This window comes from Heptranchias perlo, chromosome 27, assembly GCF_035084215.1.
Source record: "Heptranchias perlo isolate sHepPer1 chromosome 27, sHepPer1.hap1, whole genome shotgun sequence".
In the NCBI taxonomy this organism is placed as follows: Eukaryota; Metazoa; Chordata; class Chondrichthyes; order Hexanchiformes; family Hexanchidae; genus Heptranchias; species Heptranchias perlo.
Window position 1 is genome coordinate 38,965,289 of NC_090351.1, and position 14,329 is coordinate 38,979,617.

The 14,329-nt window shown below is 48.9% G+C and overlaps 1 protein-coding gene across 2 annotated transcripts in view; it reads right to left on the minus strand.

Annotated features, from left to right (window-relative positions):
- Positions 1–14,329, minus strand: part of LOC137344610 (protein phosphatase 1H-like) — a 36,210-nt gene that overhangs the window by 2,713 nt on the left and 19,168 nt on the right. Inside the window, exons 2-9 of one of the 2 annotated variants that reach the window (XM_068007709.1) lie at positions 12,557–12,689; positions 10,950–11,276; positions 10,059–10,171; positions 8,311–8,395; positions 7,113–7,231; positions 5,309–5,372; positions 3,420–3,527; positions 1,753–1,904 (exon numbers count right to left, since the gene is read on the minus strand). In XM_068007709.1, coding sequence (XP_067863810.1) covers positions 1,753–1,904; positions 3,420–3,527; positions 5,309–5,372; positions 7,113–7,231; positions 8,311–8,395; positions 10,059–10,171; positions 10,950–11,276; positions 12,557–12,689 — 1,101 coding nt within the window. The remainder of the gene's footprint in view (positions 1–1,752; positions 1,905–3,419; positions 3,528–5,308; positions 5,373–7,112; positions 7,232–8,310; positions 8,396–10,058; positions 10,172–10,949; positions 11,277–12,556; positions 12,690–14,329) is intronic. The other variant, XM_068007710.1, reaches the window with a different exon arrangement.

Consider the following 14,329-nt stretch of genomic DNA (forward strand, 5'->3'; position numbering starts at 1 on the left):
GCGAATCCTTTGCTCGATGGCTGCTCGAAACCCACTGTCCACGTGGGCTTCTGATGGTGTACGGTGTGCAGAGGCCTCCTGCTTTATGCGAGAGTGCCATCGAGTTTGTAAGTGCTGCACATTCGCCAGACACTGCTCACCTGATGCCTGGAGGAAGCCAGTGTATGGGCCCCTTGTGTTATTTACGTTAGGCAAGGGTATTAAGGGTTACGGAACCAAGGCATGTGGATGGAGTTAAGATGCAGATCAGCCATGATCTAATTGAATGATGGAACAGGCTCGAGGGGCTGAATGGCCTCCTCCTGTTCCTACGCTCCTAAAAGAAGGACAAAACAAATCCTAAACGGCTGAACTCTGATGTAAGCTGAAGCAGAAATATTTTTACCAGTTTTACGATGGATACCTTAGACTCGGGGACTGGCATCAGACTCAGTAAAGGAAACCAAATCTACTATCAAATTGGCCAAGACGACATCAGAAAGGATCATTTTTGCTAAGTGACGGCAAGGTCTTTAAGTTACGTTAGAGAATTATCAAGGACTGCTTAGGGCCACTGAGGAGATTCGGCAGTCTCAAGATATGGCTGAGGTTTTTTGCACGCTACAGAAGACGACACTGAGTCGGTGAATGGAGGTGCAGTTAAAATTGAATTTGTGGAAGTACGGTAGATGCTGAATTAGTCCTGGCTGGATCTAAGGCTCTTGAAGCCTATCAGGCTGCTGGACCTGATGGTATTCACCCTGGGTCAGATACTTAACAGGCCACTGAGGTCTGGGGTTGTTCCCACTGACTGGTCCCCGTGGTACCAATATTTAAGAAGGGTAGCGAGTCAGAACCTGGGAACTTTATAGGCCCATTAGTTTGTAGGTAAGTTGCTAGAAGGTATTATTAAGGATGTGTTGCAGGGGCATAGAAAATAGGAGCAGGAGTAGGCCATTCGGCCCTTCGAGCTTGCTCCGCCATTCAATATGATCATGGCTGATCCTCTATCTCTGCCATATTCCCGCTCTCTCCCCATACCCCTTGATGCCTTTTGTGTCTAGAAATCTATCTAGCTCCTTCTTAAATATATTCAGTGACTTGGCCTCCACAGCCTTCTGTGGTAGAGAATTCCACAGGTTCACCACCCTTTGAGTGAAGAAATTTCTCCTCATCTCAGTCCTAAATGTCCTACCCCATATCCTGAGACTGTGACCCCTCGTTCTAGATTCCCCAGCCAGGGGAAACATCCTCCCTGCATCCAGTCTATCTAGTCCTGTCTTTACAGCCAATAATCTACTTTTTGAAGTGTGGTCACTGTTGTAATGTAGGAAACGCAGCAGCCAATTTACGCACAGGAAGATCCCACAAATAGCAATGTGATAGTGAACAGATAATCTGTTTTTTAGTGATGTTGGTTGAGGGATAAATATTGGCCAGGATACCGGGGAGAACTCCCCTGCTTTTCTTCGAAATAATGCCATGGGATCTTTTACATCCACCTGAGAGAGCAGACGGTTTTACGTCTCATCCGAAAGAAGGCACCTCCGCTAGTGCGGCACTCCCTCAGTACTGGCATCAGGAGCATCAGTCTGGATTACGTGCTCAAGTCTCTGGAGTGGGGACTTGAACCCACCATCCTCTGAGGCGAGAGTGTTAACCACCGACACAAGCGACTGTCCCGCGCCTGGGGTTTTCGTGCGTCAGTTTGTGAGGGAGTTTATTTCAACTTTAGGAACTTTGAACTCGGAAACCAAGACCGACTCCACAAACCTGTTGGGGTCGTCGGACTCACAGTTGGAGAGGACGCCGATGACTGCGTCCGCCACCTCTCGGTCCGAGATCACGTCCCACAGCCCGTCTGTCCCCAGGACTATCACGTCGTCCACGGCGTGTTCGTACTTTGTGATATCGTACACTCTCACCTGCCAGGATGAGAACAGAGTTTAGATTTTCATCGAACCAGCGCCTTAGTGACGACGTCAGTTCGATGACTTCCCCTCCTGCCTTTTGGTAGCTCAGCAAACGTCTGTGAGCCTAGGCGGCGCAGGCAGGTTATTCGACCACGAGCAGCATCACAGTTGGACCCGGGCCCTGCCCAGCCCTTCCAGGAGCTCTCCGAGCCTCACTGTCGTGGGCTTCCTCTCCCGGTGTTTCACGAGGCTCAGGAGGAGGCGCCTATCTTGTAGCAGTTGCCGATTGCAGCTGACACACACTGCACAACACCCAGACCTCAGTGAGGGCTGTGCCCTGGGCCGGATGTCGACTTTATAAACTTCAAATTGAATAGATCAGAAAATGAAACGGTTGCACTGAATGGGAATTTGTTCCGAACCTCGTGCTTCGCAGTCTGTCCCTATCGATCACAAAGGCCGCTCCTGCCCCCTGCTGGCGGTAATGTAGGAACCAGGGTCAGTCTCGTTAAACACTTGGCCTGTTCACGAGGGGACTAAATTGGCTTTAAAGGCGGCACCAATGGCCTCAAAATGGGGTCTTATCATCCCGTTAATGGCGAAGCTCCGGACGCCGCTATTTTTAAAGGGGACTTCCCATGGGCGGCTGGAGCACGGTCTCTTGACTGTTGAAATCGGGGTCCTGTGACATAGTTAGGACTCTGTTTGCAATTTTAAGTGACACAAGGGCAGACGATGCGGTCCTGGTGTAATCCGTTGAGGCTCAGTGCCTTATGTTCTGGAGAGGGGGCCTGGGAGGGGGGACAAGACCCGGTATTAAAGTTGGAGCCTAGGTTGTCGGCTTATGAACGCGATGCCAAAACTACGGAGCGGGCAGATTGTGCAGGAGTTTGGGGCTCAGGAGGGGGGCAGATTGTGGAGGGGTTTGGGGTTCAGGAGGGGGCAGATTGTGGATGAATTTGGGGTTTAGGAGGGGGTCAGATTGTGGATGAATCTGGGGTTCAGGAGGGGGACAGGTTGTGGAGGGGTTTGGGGTTCAGGAGGGGGGAAGATTGTGGAGGGGTTTGGGGTTCAGGAGGGGGACAGGTTGTGGAGGGGTTTGGGGTTCAGGAGGGGGGAGATTATGGATGAGTTTGGGGTTCAGGAGGGGGACAGGTTGTGGAGGGGTTTGGGGTTCAGGAGGGGGGAAGATTGTGGAGGGGTTTAGAGTCTCACTATCCATCGTTGGCCCAAAAATTGGTGTATCAGAAATTTCTAAACTGAATGTTGAAACCCTTGGGATGGGAATGTATCTGCTCTGGGAAACTCCAGTGAATTCTCATCAACAAAATGAACATTGGAATTCACGCCATGATCCCAACCCTCTGCTCTGCTTTAATTCTGCTCCTCCTCAGTGTGGTGTGGGACTTGATTAATAGAAACACTCGATGGATTCAAAGTCGATCTGGATCTACAAGATACCCCTGAAGCGACTAAATCCTTCGGGAGAGGTCAGCATTTTGACAAGGCACCGTCGCTGGCTCTCACCTCTGGTACACAAGACAGGAAAGGTTTGATGTGGATGTTGGAATTGTGCACCTTCAGATCATGGTCTCCCAGGCCTCGAGTCACCCCTATTGTTGCCATGACACGTGCCTGTGGAGACAGTGTAAACAAGTCAGCACCTCAGTAATTCACAGACAATCCCTAGTGTAACACCCGAGAGTCTGTTTGTGTTATTACGTTGTTTGAACTTTGATGTGTGCGTAGAGGAAGTGTTACCTTTTAGGCTTCCCCCCTCCCCCCAACTCTCATCTCGTGCTTGTGGCTACACAGCAGTTTCCATAAACAGCCTGGGTCCCTTATGAACTGAAACCTGTACCGTTACCCACTGCCTTCTACAAGTTAGCGTGCCCAAGTTTGACAATGAACCCCTAGTCGTGGTAAACTGCTTACGGGGCGTCACAAGGGACTCACGCCACATCCTTTCATCACTTCCAAAAAGTGGAAAACAACATTGTACAGGCTAAACTACTAGGTCAGATTTATTTACAGGTAAAATCATACTGAAGCAAAAAAAAAGATACAGCAAGGTACTAAAAACACACAGCTCACTGGGGGCTAATAAGCCTTCTCAGAACAGTGGGGTAAATTTTCACGAGTTAGTCCTCCTGACACTGAGCCTCGCTCAACGGGAGAGCAAATTCAATTAGAATTATACCAGGGATGAGGAGAAATTAGAGAAGCTGGGGTTGTTGTCCTTAGAGCAGAGAAGGTTAAGGGGTGATTTAATAGAAGTGTTCAAAATAATGAAGGGTTTTGATAGAGCAAATAAGGAGAAAGTGTTTCCACTGGCAGAAGGGTCAGTAACCAGAGGACACAGTTAAGGTAATTGGCAAAAGAACCAGAGGAGAGATGAGAAATTTTTTTTACACAGTGAGTTGTTATGATCTGGAATGCGCTGCCTGAAAGGGCGGTGGAAGCAGATTCAATAGTGACTTTCAAAAGGGAATTAGATAAATACTTGAAAAGGAAAAATTTGCAGGGCAATGGGGAAAGAGCAGGTGAGTGGGTCTAATTGGATAGCTGTTGCACAGGCATGATGGGCCAAATGGCCTCCTCCTGTGCTGTATGATTCAATGATTAGGTTCTCTTATGGACTCTTGACAAGAAACCGGAACTTTGAAAGGAACAGTTGAGTTTCTTCATTTTGTAGACTTTGAAGATGTGATGTTGTTTGTGGCCAAAATGAGTTCCAGTTTGCTAATGGAGTTTGGACACTCGAGGCCAGTGGCTATGGTTTATGTCACGGCCACTGCATTTAAAGTAAACAAACTAAGACATTGACAGTCTATGTACTCGGTAGGGGAGGTGGCAAGGGCTGGAAGTTTCAGTTCCTCCTTATATTTCACCCAGACCTTATAAATGGATTTTCCTGAAGGCTTGGTAATCAGAGAGTTTTTAGTTGCCTACATTACTGTTCGTCGATCCACATACGGAAACATTTCAAATAAGCTGTTTCAGCCATCAAATCAACTAACTTAGTCCAATGAGACATTAAACAGCCTTTTCATGGTGGATGTAAAGGATTCCCATTTGAAGAACAGCAGGGCAGTTCTCCCCGGTGTCCTGGCCAACGTTTACCCCTCAACCAACACCAACAAAAACATTATCTGGTAATTTACCTCACTGCTGTTTGTGGGACCTCGCTGTGGACAAATAGGTTTTCCTACGTTACAACAGTGACTACACTTCGAAAATATTCCATTGGCTGTGAACCACCTATGGAGACGTCCCGAGGACGTGAAAGGCGCTATATAAATGCACGTTCGTTCATTGTTTTGTACACAGGCCCACAAGTGCATGGAGCAGGTAGTTCCAGGATTTGGTGAGGTTTTACTGACGGTTCGCTGGCCGGTTCTGTTTATATCGTTTACCTTTTTGCCTTTGCCATAGACCAATGGGAACTTCAGGTCATCCTCCTCTATGGTCTTGTACGCCCTGCAGGAAGGAGGAGAGAGGTTGTAATAATCACTGATTAGATCAGGAAGTATTCATCTGTTTTTAAGACCCCCCCTCACCCTGCAGCGTGTTAACGGGTGCGATTCCAGTTGATGTTTGAGACAAGTGTACGATTTTCTGCAGAGATGGAAGTATCATAGAATCTTACAGCTTAGAAAGAGGCTGTTCGGCCCATCGTGCCTGTACCGGCCCTTTGAGAGAGCTATCCAATTACTCCCACTCCCTCTACTCTTTCCCCACAGCCCTGCAATTTTTTTCCTTTCAAGTATTTATCCAATTCCCTTTTTAAAGTTATTATTGAATCTGCTCCCACCGCCCTTTCAGGCAGCGCATTCCAGATCGTAACAACTCGCTGCGTAAAAAAAAAACCTAGAATGATTCCAGGGATGAGGGACTTCAGTTACGTGGATAGATTGGAGAAACTGGGGTTGTTCTCCTTGGAACAGAGATGGTTGAGAGGAGATTTGATAGAGGTATTCAAAATCATGAAGGGTCTAGACAGAGTAGACTGAGAGAAACTGTTCCCATTGGCAGAAAGGTCAAGAACCAGAGGACATAGATTTAAGGTAATTGGCAAAAGAACCAAAGGCGACATGAGGAAAAACTTTTTTACACAGCGAGTGGTTAGGATCTGGAATGCACTGCCCGAGGGGGTGGTGGAGGCAGATTCAATCATGGCTTTCAAAAAGGATCTGGATAAGTACTTGAAACGAAAAAATGTGCAGGGTTGCGGGGATAGGGCGGGGGAGTGGGACTAATTGGATTGCTCGTGCATAGAGCCGGCACGGACTCGATGGGCCGAATGGCCTCCTTCCATGCTGTAATGACTCTATCTCCCCTCTGGTTTTGCCAATTATCTTAAATCTGTGTCCTCTGGTTACCGACCCTTCTGCCACTGGAAACAGTTTCTCCCTATTTACTCTATCAAAACCCTTCATGATTTTGAACACCTCTATCAAATCTCCCTTTAACCTTCTCTGCTCTAAGGAGAACAACCCCAGCTTCTCCAGTCTCTCCACATAACTGAAGTCCCTCACCCCTGGTATCATTCTAGTAAATCTCCTCTGCACCCTCTCCAAGGCCTTGACATCCTTCCTAAAAGGCGGTTCCCAGAATTGGACACAATACTCCAGCTGGGGCCAAACCAGTGATTTATAAAGTAGTTTAGGGTAAGTTCCTCGCTACTGCTTTTTTTTGGTGGTATCTTGATTAAAACAGGACGATCGGGAGGTCTGATCAAAGTCCCATCCTTCCTCCAATCCGATCATCTTCCCGAATACGGTTTTTCGCAGGACATGCTGTTTTTTTTTTCCCGGGAGGAGTCTGCACCCGCCCATGTTGACGTGCTGGCCCCTCGGCCTCACCCTTCACACCCCTCCGTCAGGACCCCGTGCTAGAGAGCTGGCGTCAGCCCTTCTGCTCGAGCCTTCGCTGAGGCAGGCGTGGGGTTTCAGTGCAGGAGGGTCGGGCTTTACTCAACCCTCACCCCAAACATTTTCTGCGCGTGTTTTTTCTTTGCAACTTGCTCGGCTCCCTCCCTCCCTCCCTCCCCACTGAGGGTCGTCCTGCCGCACCATCTCACTGCCAAGTCGGCAGCTAATCTGCTCACAGGTGCACCCCCCACAAGTGCCACACCTGTGCCAGCACCCACTCACCCATCCTCCCGTGCCCCAACCCTCCCCCTCCCCCAATTATTGACCGCTGATAGAAGACTCTCACCAGCCAGTCATGCTGTAATCTCGGAACAGCATCTTGCGTCCGATTTCTCGGTACTGGATTCTCCTGGGAAACTCCAAGTGCGTGAACTCGTTTCCAAGGAGATACGGCTGTAAATATCCCTAAATAACAACAACTTGCATTTATATCACGCTTTTAATGTAGTAAAACGTCCCCAAGCCGCTTCACAGGAGCGATTAGCAGATAAAATTTGACACCGAGCCACATAAGGAGATATTAGGACAGGTGACCAAAAGCTTGGTCGAAGAGGTAGGTTTTAAGGAGCTTCTAAAAGGAGGAGAGAGAGGCGGAGAGGTTTAGGGAGGGAATTCCAGAGCTCAGGGCCTAGGCAGCTGAAGGCACGGCCGCCAATGGTGGAGCGATTAAAATTGGGGATGCGCAAGAGGCCGGAATTGGAGGAGCACAGAGATCTTGGAGGGTTGTCGGGCTGCAGGAGGTTACAGAGATGGGGAGGGGGGCGAGGCCATGGAGGGATTTAAACACGAGGATGAGCTTAAAATCGAGGCGTTGATGGACCAGGGGCCAATGTAGGTCGGCGAGCACGGGTTGATGGGTGAACGGGACTTGGTGTGAAAAACAGGGGGAAAAAAAAGAGATTACTGAACCTGCATCTGGCACACTGCCAGCTGCCAGTTAGACAGGGAAACCCGGACAGTCCTGAGCGCAACTCAACCAGGTAAACAACGGCTGTAAGTACTGAGGTCAATTCCTGGGCTGTGGTGAATTGGCCAATTGTGGTGGGGGAGGGGGGGTGCTTTAAAAGTGGTCTTTTTAGGGTATGAGGGGGTTGTGGGGGGCAGGAAATCAGCCAGGGCTTATACTCTTGATGACTAACCAGTTATCTCGACGCGTTTAAGCAGAGTGCCGGGAGACTATTTGGCTGGGCGAGGCGGCATGCCGGCCAATCTCCGCCAATTGACGCCGCCCTCGCTCACTCTCGCCCCTTCACAGCGGGGGTCGCCGGACAGCGATCAGGAGCCGGGAATTTCAGACAGAGGTCTTTGCAAACAAGGGGAGAACGAGAGGGAGAGAGAGAGAGAGATGAAGGGGCTGGACAGGATGGTTGGGTCTCGCCGAGTTCCAATGACGTGTCCGCCAAAAGAGAAGGAAGTTTGTAAAAAAAAAACCTACAGCTTTGTACGGGAGGACGAGAAGAAAACCCAGGAAAATGCTTCCTTACTAAATACTGCAGTCTCTGTCGTTCTGATTCGGGAGTGAACTCATTGGATAGCTGGACAGTTTCCCCATTACGGATGAGAATGGCTCTGAAATTTAAAAAAAAAGATAAACAATGAATAATTTAACAAGTTGTACAAGGCCCAGATCGAGGTTTAGATGTCAGGAGGTGGGTTCTTTCCCCAGAGAATACTGGACCTCTGGACCAGGCTGCCGGCTCGTGGGGTGGACGCGATTGGCTGAATTCCTTCGAGCGAGAGCTGGACCTGCTTCTGGCTGGGGCGGAGATCACCTCTTACAAAAGTTGGGTGCTGCATAGAATGATCAGGGCCAGAGTGAACTCCTGGAGGAGTTTCGATCGGCTAAGGCGGTTGGAGAGGAGTTTCCCCGATTTTATTTCCCCCCAAATTGGCCTGGAGTTTTTTTAATCTGTTTTTTTTGCCTCTCTCGGGAGATCACGTGGTTTTTGGCTGGGGAGGAGGAGTTTATATATCGTGATACACAAGTTGTGGTTCAGGCTGGATGGGTCAGAGGGTCTTTTCCTGTCCGTCATTGTGCGTATGTTCGAGGATGATACCAGAACTGAGAAGATATACTTATCAGGAAAGGGACAGGCTGGGGCTCTTTAAGGTAATGAAATGTTTCCACTTGTGGGGGGAGTCCAAAACTAGGGGGCCATAAATACAAGAGAGTCACTAATAAATCCAATAGGGAATTCAGGAGAAACTTCTTTACCCAGAGAGTGGTGAGAATGTGGAACTCGCTCCCACAAGGAGTAGTTGAGGCGAATAGCATAGATACATTTAAGGGGAAGCTCGATAAACACACGAGGGAGAAAGGAATCGAAGGATATGCTGATAGGGTGAGATGAAGTAGGGTGGGGGGATAAAGACCATCATAAACCAGTTGGTGATGTAGTCTCGATGTAACTCCTCCCCCAAAATATTCTCCAGCAATTGAAAGATTTACAGTTACATACAGTCTTAAACTCTCTTGCAAATGCCTCACATACAATGAATTACTCTAAAATTGCTGTGACTTCTTATGTAGGCAAATATAGCAGCCATTTTGTGCACAGCAAGAACAGCGGCGAAATTAATGACCAGTTAGCCAGTCACTACAGCTGGGGAGAAGTTCCCAACATTCTAGTTAAGAAAGAACGAAAGAAAGACTTGCATTTATATAGCGCCTTTCATGTCCTCAGGACGTCCCAAAATGCTTAACAGCCAATGAAATACTTCTGAAGTGTAGTCACTGTTGTGGGAGACATGGCAGCCAATTTGCTCGCAGCAAGATCCCACAAACAGCCATGTGATAATGACCAGATAATCTATTTTAGTGATGTTGGTTGAGGGATAAATATTGGCCCAGGACACCGGGGAGAACTCCCCTGCTCTTCTTCGAAATAGTGGCCATGGGATCGTTTACAGCCATCTGCGAGGGCAGACTTGGTTTAACGTCTCTTCCAAAAAAATGGCACCTCCAACAACACAGCTCTCCCTCAGTTCTCAAGCCTCTGGAGTAGGGACTTGAAGCCACATCCTTCTGATTCAGAGACAAGAGCGTTACCCACCGGGCCACAGCTGGCAACTGAGCAAGGCACACGGACTGGAGTGGCAGGTAACACTGAGCCCTATAATCACCTCTTCCCCCCACCCCCCCACCCCGCCAGTCCTCCTCCCAATCATGTGGTGTTGACTCGCTGTCCTTTCTGCCTGTACCAGGCCAGGGCGGACGAGCCATCCTTCGTACCTGCTGTCACCTGCGTTGGCAATGTAGATTTTTCCCAGTAAGTACACAATTGCAAGCGCACAACAGCCTCCTGGAATATAGTAGGAACTCCGTTCCCTTTCAATCTGTTCGTCCTGCAACAAAAGAAAAACAAAATCCATTTGTCAGAACACACACACCTGTGAACGTAGAGACCCCTGGTGCTAATCCCACCCCCAACGCTCCCTCTCCTGAAGGTGTTGGCTCCTTGTTGTAACCCAGTCCTATGGGTGCCAGAGATTCTTGTGTATCATGTAGAGGCCTGGATGTGGTTTGGCTCAGTGGGTCGCACTCTTGCCTCTGATGTCAGAAGGTTGTAGGTTCAAGTCCCACTCCATGGGATCTGGAGCACAAAATCCATGGCTGACACTCCCAGTGCAGGACTGAGGGAGCGCTGCCATGTTTCCTACATTACAACAGTGACTCACTTCATTGGTTGTAAAGCACGATGGGACATCCTGAGGTAGTGATGGTAGCATCATATTGGCCAGGACACTGGGGAGAACTTACCCTGCTCTTCTTTGAATAATGGCAGTGGGATCTTTTACATCCACCTCAGGGGGCAGACGGGGACTCAGTTTAACATCTCAGCCGAAAGACAGTGCAGCACCCCCTCGGTGCTGGCACTGGGAGTATTAGCCTGGATTATGAGCCAAGTCTCTAGAGGGGGGTTTGAACCCACAACCTACTGACTCAGAGGCACGAGTGCTACCCACGGCTGACACTAGAGCGTCAGTGAGGGCAGTGGGTACACTAGAGACCCGCCTGGGTCGTTTTAACGCAACGTGAACAATCAAAATATAAGCAGCACAGCTCCAGTCCCCCAGTATCAGTTAAAGGAGAGAGGTTATAGGGTCCCACCAGAAAACTCACCATCTGCCGAAACGCGTTCTCTATTGCACCGACAACCAGATACTCGTGCGAGATCTCCTTTTCCAGCAGGAAGCGTGACTCGCTGTCCGTGGGGGGCTCCCAGTCCCCCTGATGTGGGGGGCTCTTCGAACCCTCCCCGGTTACCGTCCCGGCCTCGCTGGTGAGGCAGATCGGAGGCGGGACGTCGCAGTCTCGCAGGATGTCAACAATGTCATGCAGCTGGTCGCGGATGTGGAGGTGAAGGAGCTTGGCGGCCATCACAGCCGCTCCCGTTCCTGCGTGGCCATCGAACAGCGCCCAGTAATGGAACTCGATCCCGTCCCTTTCCTGCAAAATCAAAAAGGATCGACTTAAGTTGCACAGTGAATGTCTCACCCTGCATGGGATACGCCTTGGGATTTGCATAGCAGAGGGAGCACTAATATATACACTGAGTTGTGTACACACTCCCAGAGGGAGCACTAATATATACACTGAGTTGTGTACACACTCCCAGAGGGAGCACTGATATATACTGAGTAGTGTACACACTCCCAGAGGGAGCACTAATATACACTGAGTAGTGTACACACTCCCAGAGTGAGCACTGTAATATATACACTGAGTAATGTACACACTCCCAGAGGGAGCACTGTAATATATACACTGAGTTGTATACACACTCCCAGAGGGAGCACTGTAATATATACACTGAGTAGTGTACACACTCCCAGAGGGAGCACTGTGTAACATATACACTGAGTTGTATACACACTCCCAGAGGGAACACTCTAATATATATACTGAGTAATGTACACACTCCCAGAGAGAGTGCTATTATATATACTGAACTGTGTACACACTCCCAGAGGGAATACTATAACATATACACTGAGCTGTGTACACATTCCCACAAGGAGCACTGTAATATATACACTGAGTGTGTACGTCAGAAACAACTTGCATTTATATAGCGCCTTTCACGACCTCAGGAGTCCCAAAACGCTTTACAGACAATGAAGTACATTTTGAAATGTAGTCACTGTTGTAATGTAGGAAAGGCGGCATCCAATTTTGCACACAGCAAGATCCCACAAACAGCAATGTGATAATGACCAGATAATCTGTTTTAGTGACGTTGGTTGAGGGATAAATATTGGCCAGGACTCCGGGGAGAACCCCCCTGTTATTCTCCTAATAGTGCCACGGGAACTTTTAGGTCCACCTGAGAGGGCAGACGGGGCCTCGGTTTAACATCTCATCCAAAAGACGGCACCTCCGACATTGCAGCACTCCCTCAGTACTGGCACTGGGAGTGTCAGCCTGGAATCTGTGCTCAAGCCTCTGGAGTGGGACTTTGAACCGACGACCTTCTGAGCCAGAGGTGAGAGTGCTGCCCACTGAGCCACGGCTGATGTCTAAGAGCCAGTAACAGGTGAAACAGATTACTGGGTTGGGTAGCAGCGAAGGCAGAAACCCTGGAATCATTTAAGAAATGATTTGATGATGTGTTGGGGCGGCGGGGGGGGGGGGGGGGGCTGCCGTAGGGTCTTTCTGGATGGGTGAGTGAAGATGGGCCGAAGGGCCTTCCCCCTCCTTGTAATTATCTTGTGAACTCCGCGGCTCACCTCATCCGCACTCTCCTTGACTTCCTCGACTGACTTGGCTGCTGAGCTGCTCTTTGGCCTCCTGCTCTCCATAAACACTATTTCGCGAGAGGCTTGGTCTTCATTGAGGGCACTTTTACCCGCGTTAATTACCCTTTGAAACAAAAAAAAAACAAAATCAAATGGCGGCCTTTACTGTGGCCGGGGCAGTCCCTCAGCACGAGGTTAAAGGCGGGACCAGGCCGGGGAGCGCGGATACGGAGCGAAGGCGGGGAAATGGGGGTTGGGGTACAGATCATAGGAAGGGGAGGAGGCCATTCAGCCCCTCAAGCCTGTTCCACAATTCAATGAGATCATGGCTGAACAGAATCCAAACTCCCTCCACCCACCTTGGCTCCATATCCCTGAATACCCTTGGCTAACAAAAATCTACCGATCTCAGATTTAAAATTACTAATTGAGCTAGCTTCTGGGGGGGAAGAGAGTTTCCACACTTCTACCACCCTTTGTGTGAAGAAGTGTTTCCCAACTTCTCTCCTGAACGGCCTGGCTCTGATTTTAAGGTGATGTCTCCTTGTCCTAGACTCCCCCCCCCACCAGCAGAAAAAGTTTCTCTCTATCCACCCTATCAATTCCTTTCAAAATCCTCAAATCACCCCTTAACCTTCTAGATTCCAGGGAATACCAGCCTAGTTTATGTAATCTCTCCCCATAACCTAACCCTAGATCAGCCATGAGCTAATTGAATGGCAGAACGGGCTCGAGGGGCTGAATGGCCTCCTTCTGTTCCTACGTCTGCCGTGGCCTCATCTTGCAATTTTCCACCCTTTGTCTCTCCGCCTTTTCACCCGAGCCAAGGATCCCTCCACAATGTGGGAATGTTTACAGCTGCAAATTGGCTGCTGCGTTTCTCTACATTACAACAGTGACTACACATCAAAAAAGCACTTCGTTGGCCGTGAAGAGCTTTGGAATGTCCTGGGGTGGTGAAAGGCGCTATATAAATGCAAGTTCTTTCTCTTAATGTGGGGCGAGTTACTAGTTCCTCCTAAATGTCATTTGCTGTTTCTTAAATGACAGCCTTGCAGATTACTAATCTTAACCAGGATGCCATGTGGGCAAACACTTCCTGCAGATATCTTTTCACAGACTGGTAGCTGAAGGAAGTGTTTACCCATGTGGTATCCTGGTAAAAATTAGCGAGGTGGCTTGTTGTTGCTAATGTTCATTTCCTGTTCCTAAAGTTCTTAACTTCTGACGCTGTAAAGCTTCAATTTCCCAGCGTCTGTAACACAACGCACTTCTCTTTTTTTAAATAAAAAAGTTGTTCCCTGTGGCATTTAAGATCATAGAATGTTACAGCACATTTGCGGGGGAGACCAAAACTAGGGGCCGTAAATATAAGATAGTCACTAATAAATCCAAAAGGGAATTCAGGAGAAACTTCTTTACCCAGAGAGAGCTTCGAATGTCAAGAGCACACGGGAAGAAAAAAGCTCGCTTTTAAATGGAAAAATCTAGGTCATGGGGCAAGACTGGAAAAAAAAAGAGAAAAGAGATGTTAGATTTGGGTGAAACAAAGTTTGGATTCTAAAAGCCTGTAGGAGGAAGGCACGACTAAGGGATGGAAGCCGGGGCCTTGGTTTAACGTCTCATCCGAAAGACGGCACCTCCGACAGTGCAGCACTCCCTCAGCACTGGCACTGGGAGTGTCAGCCTGGATTATGTGCTCGTGTCTCTAGAGTGGAACTCGAACCCACCACCTTCTGACTCAGGGCTGAGAGTGAAATAGAA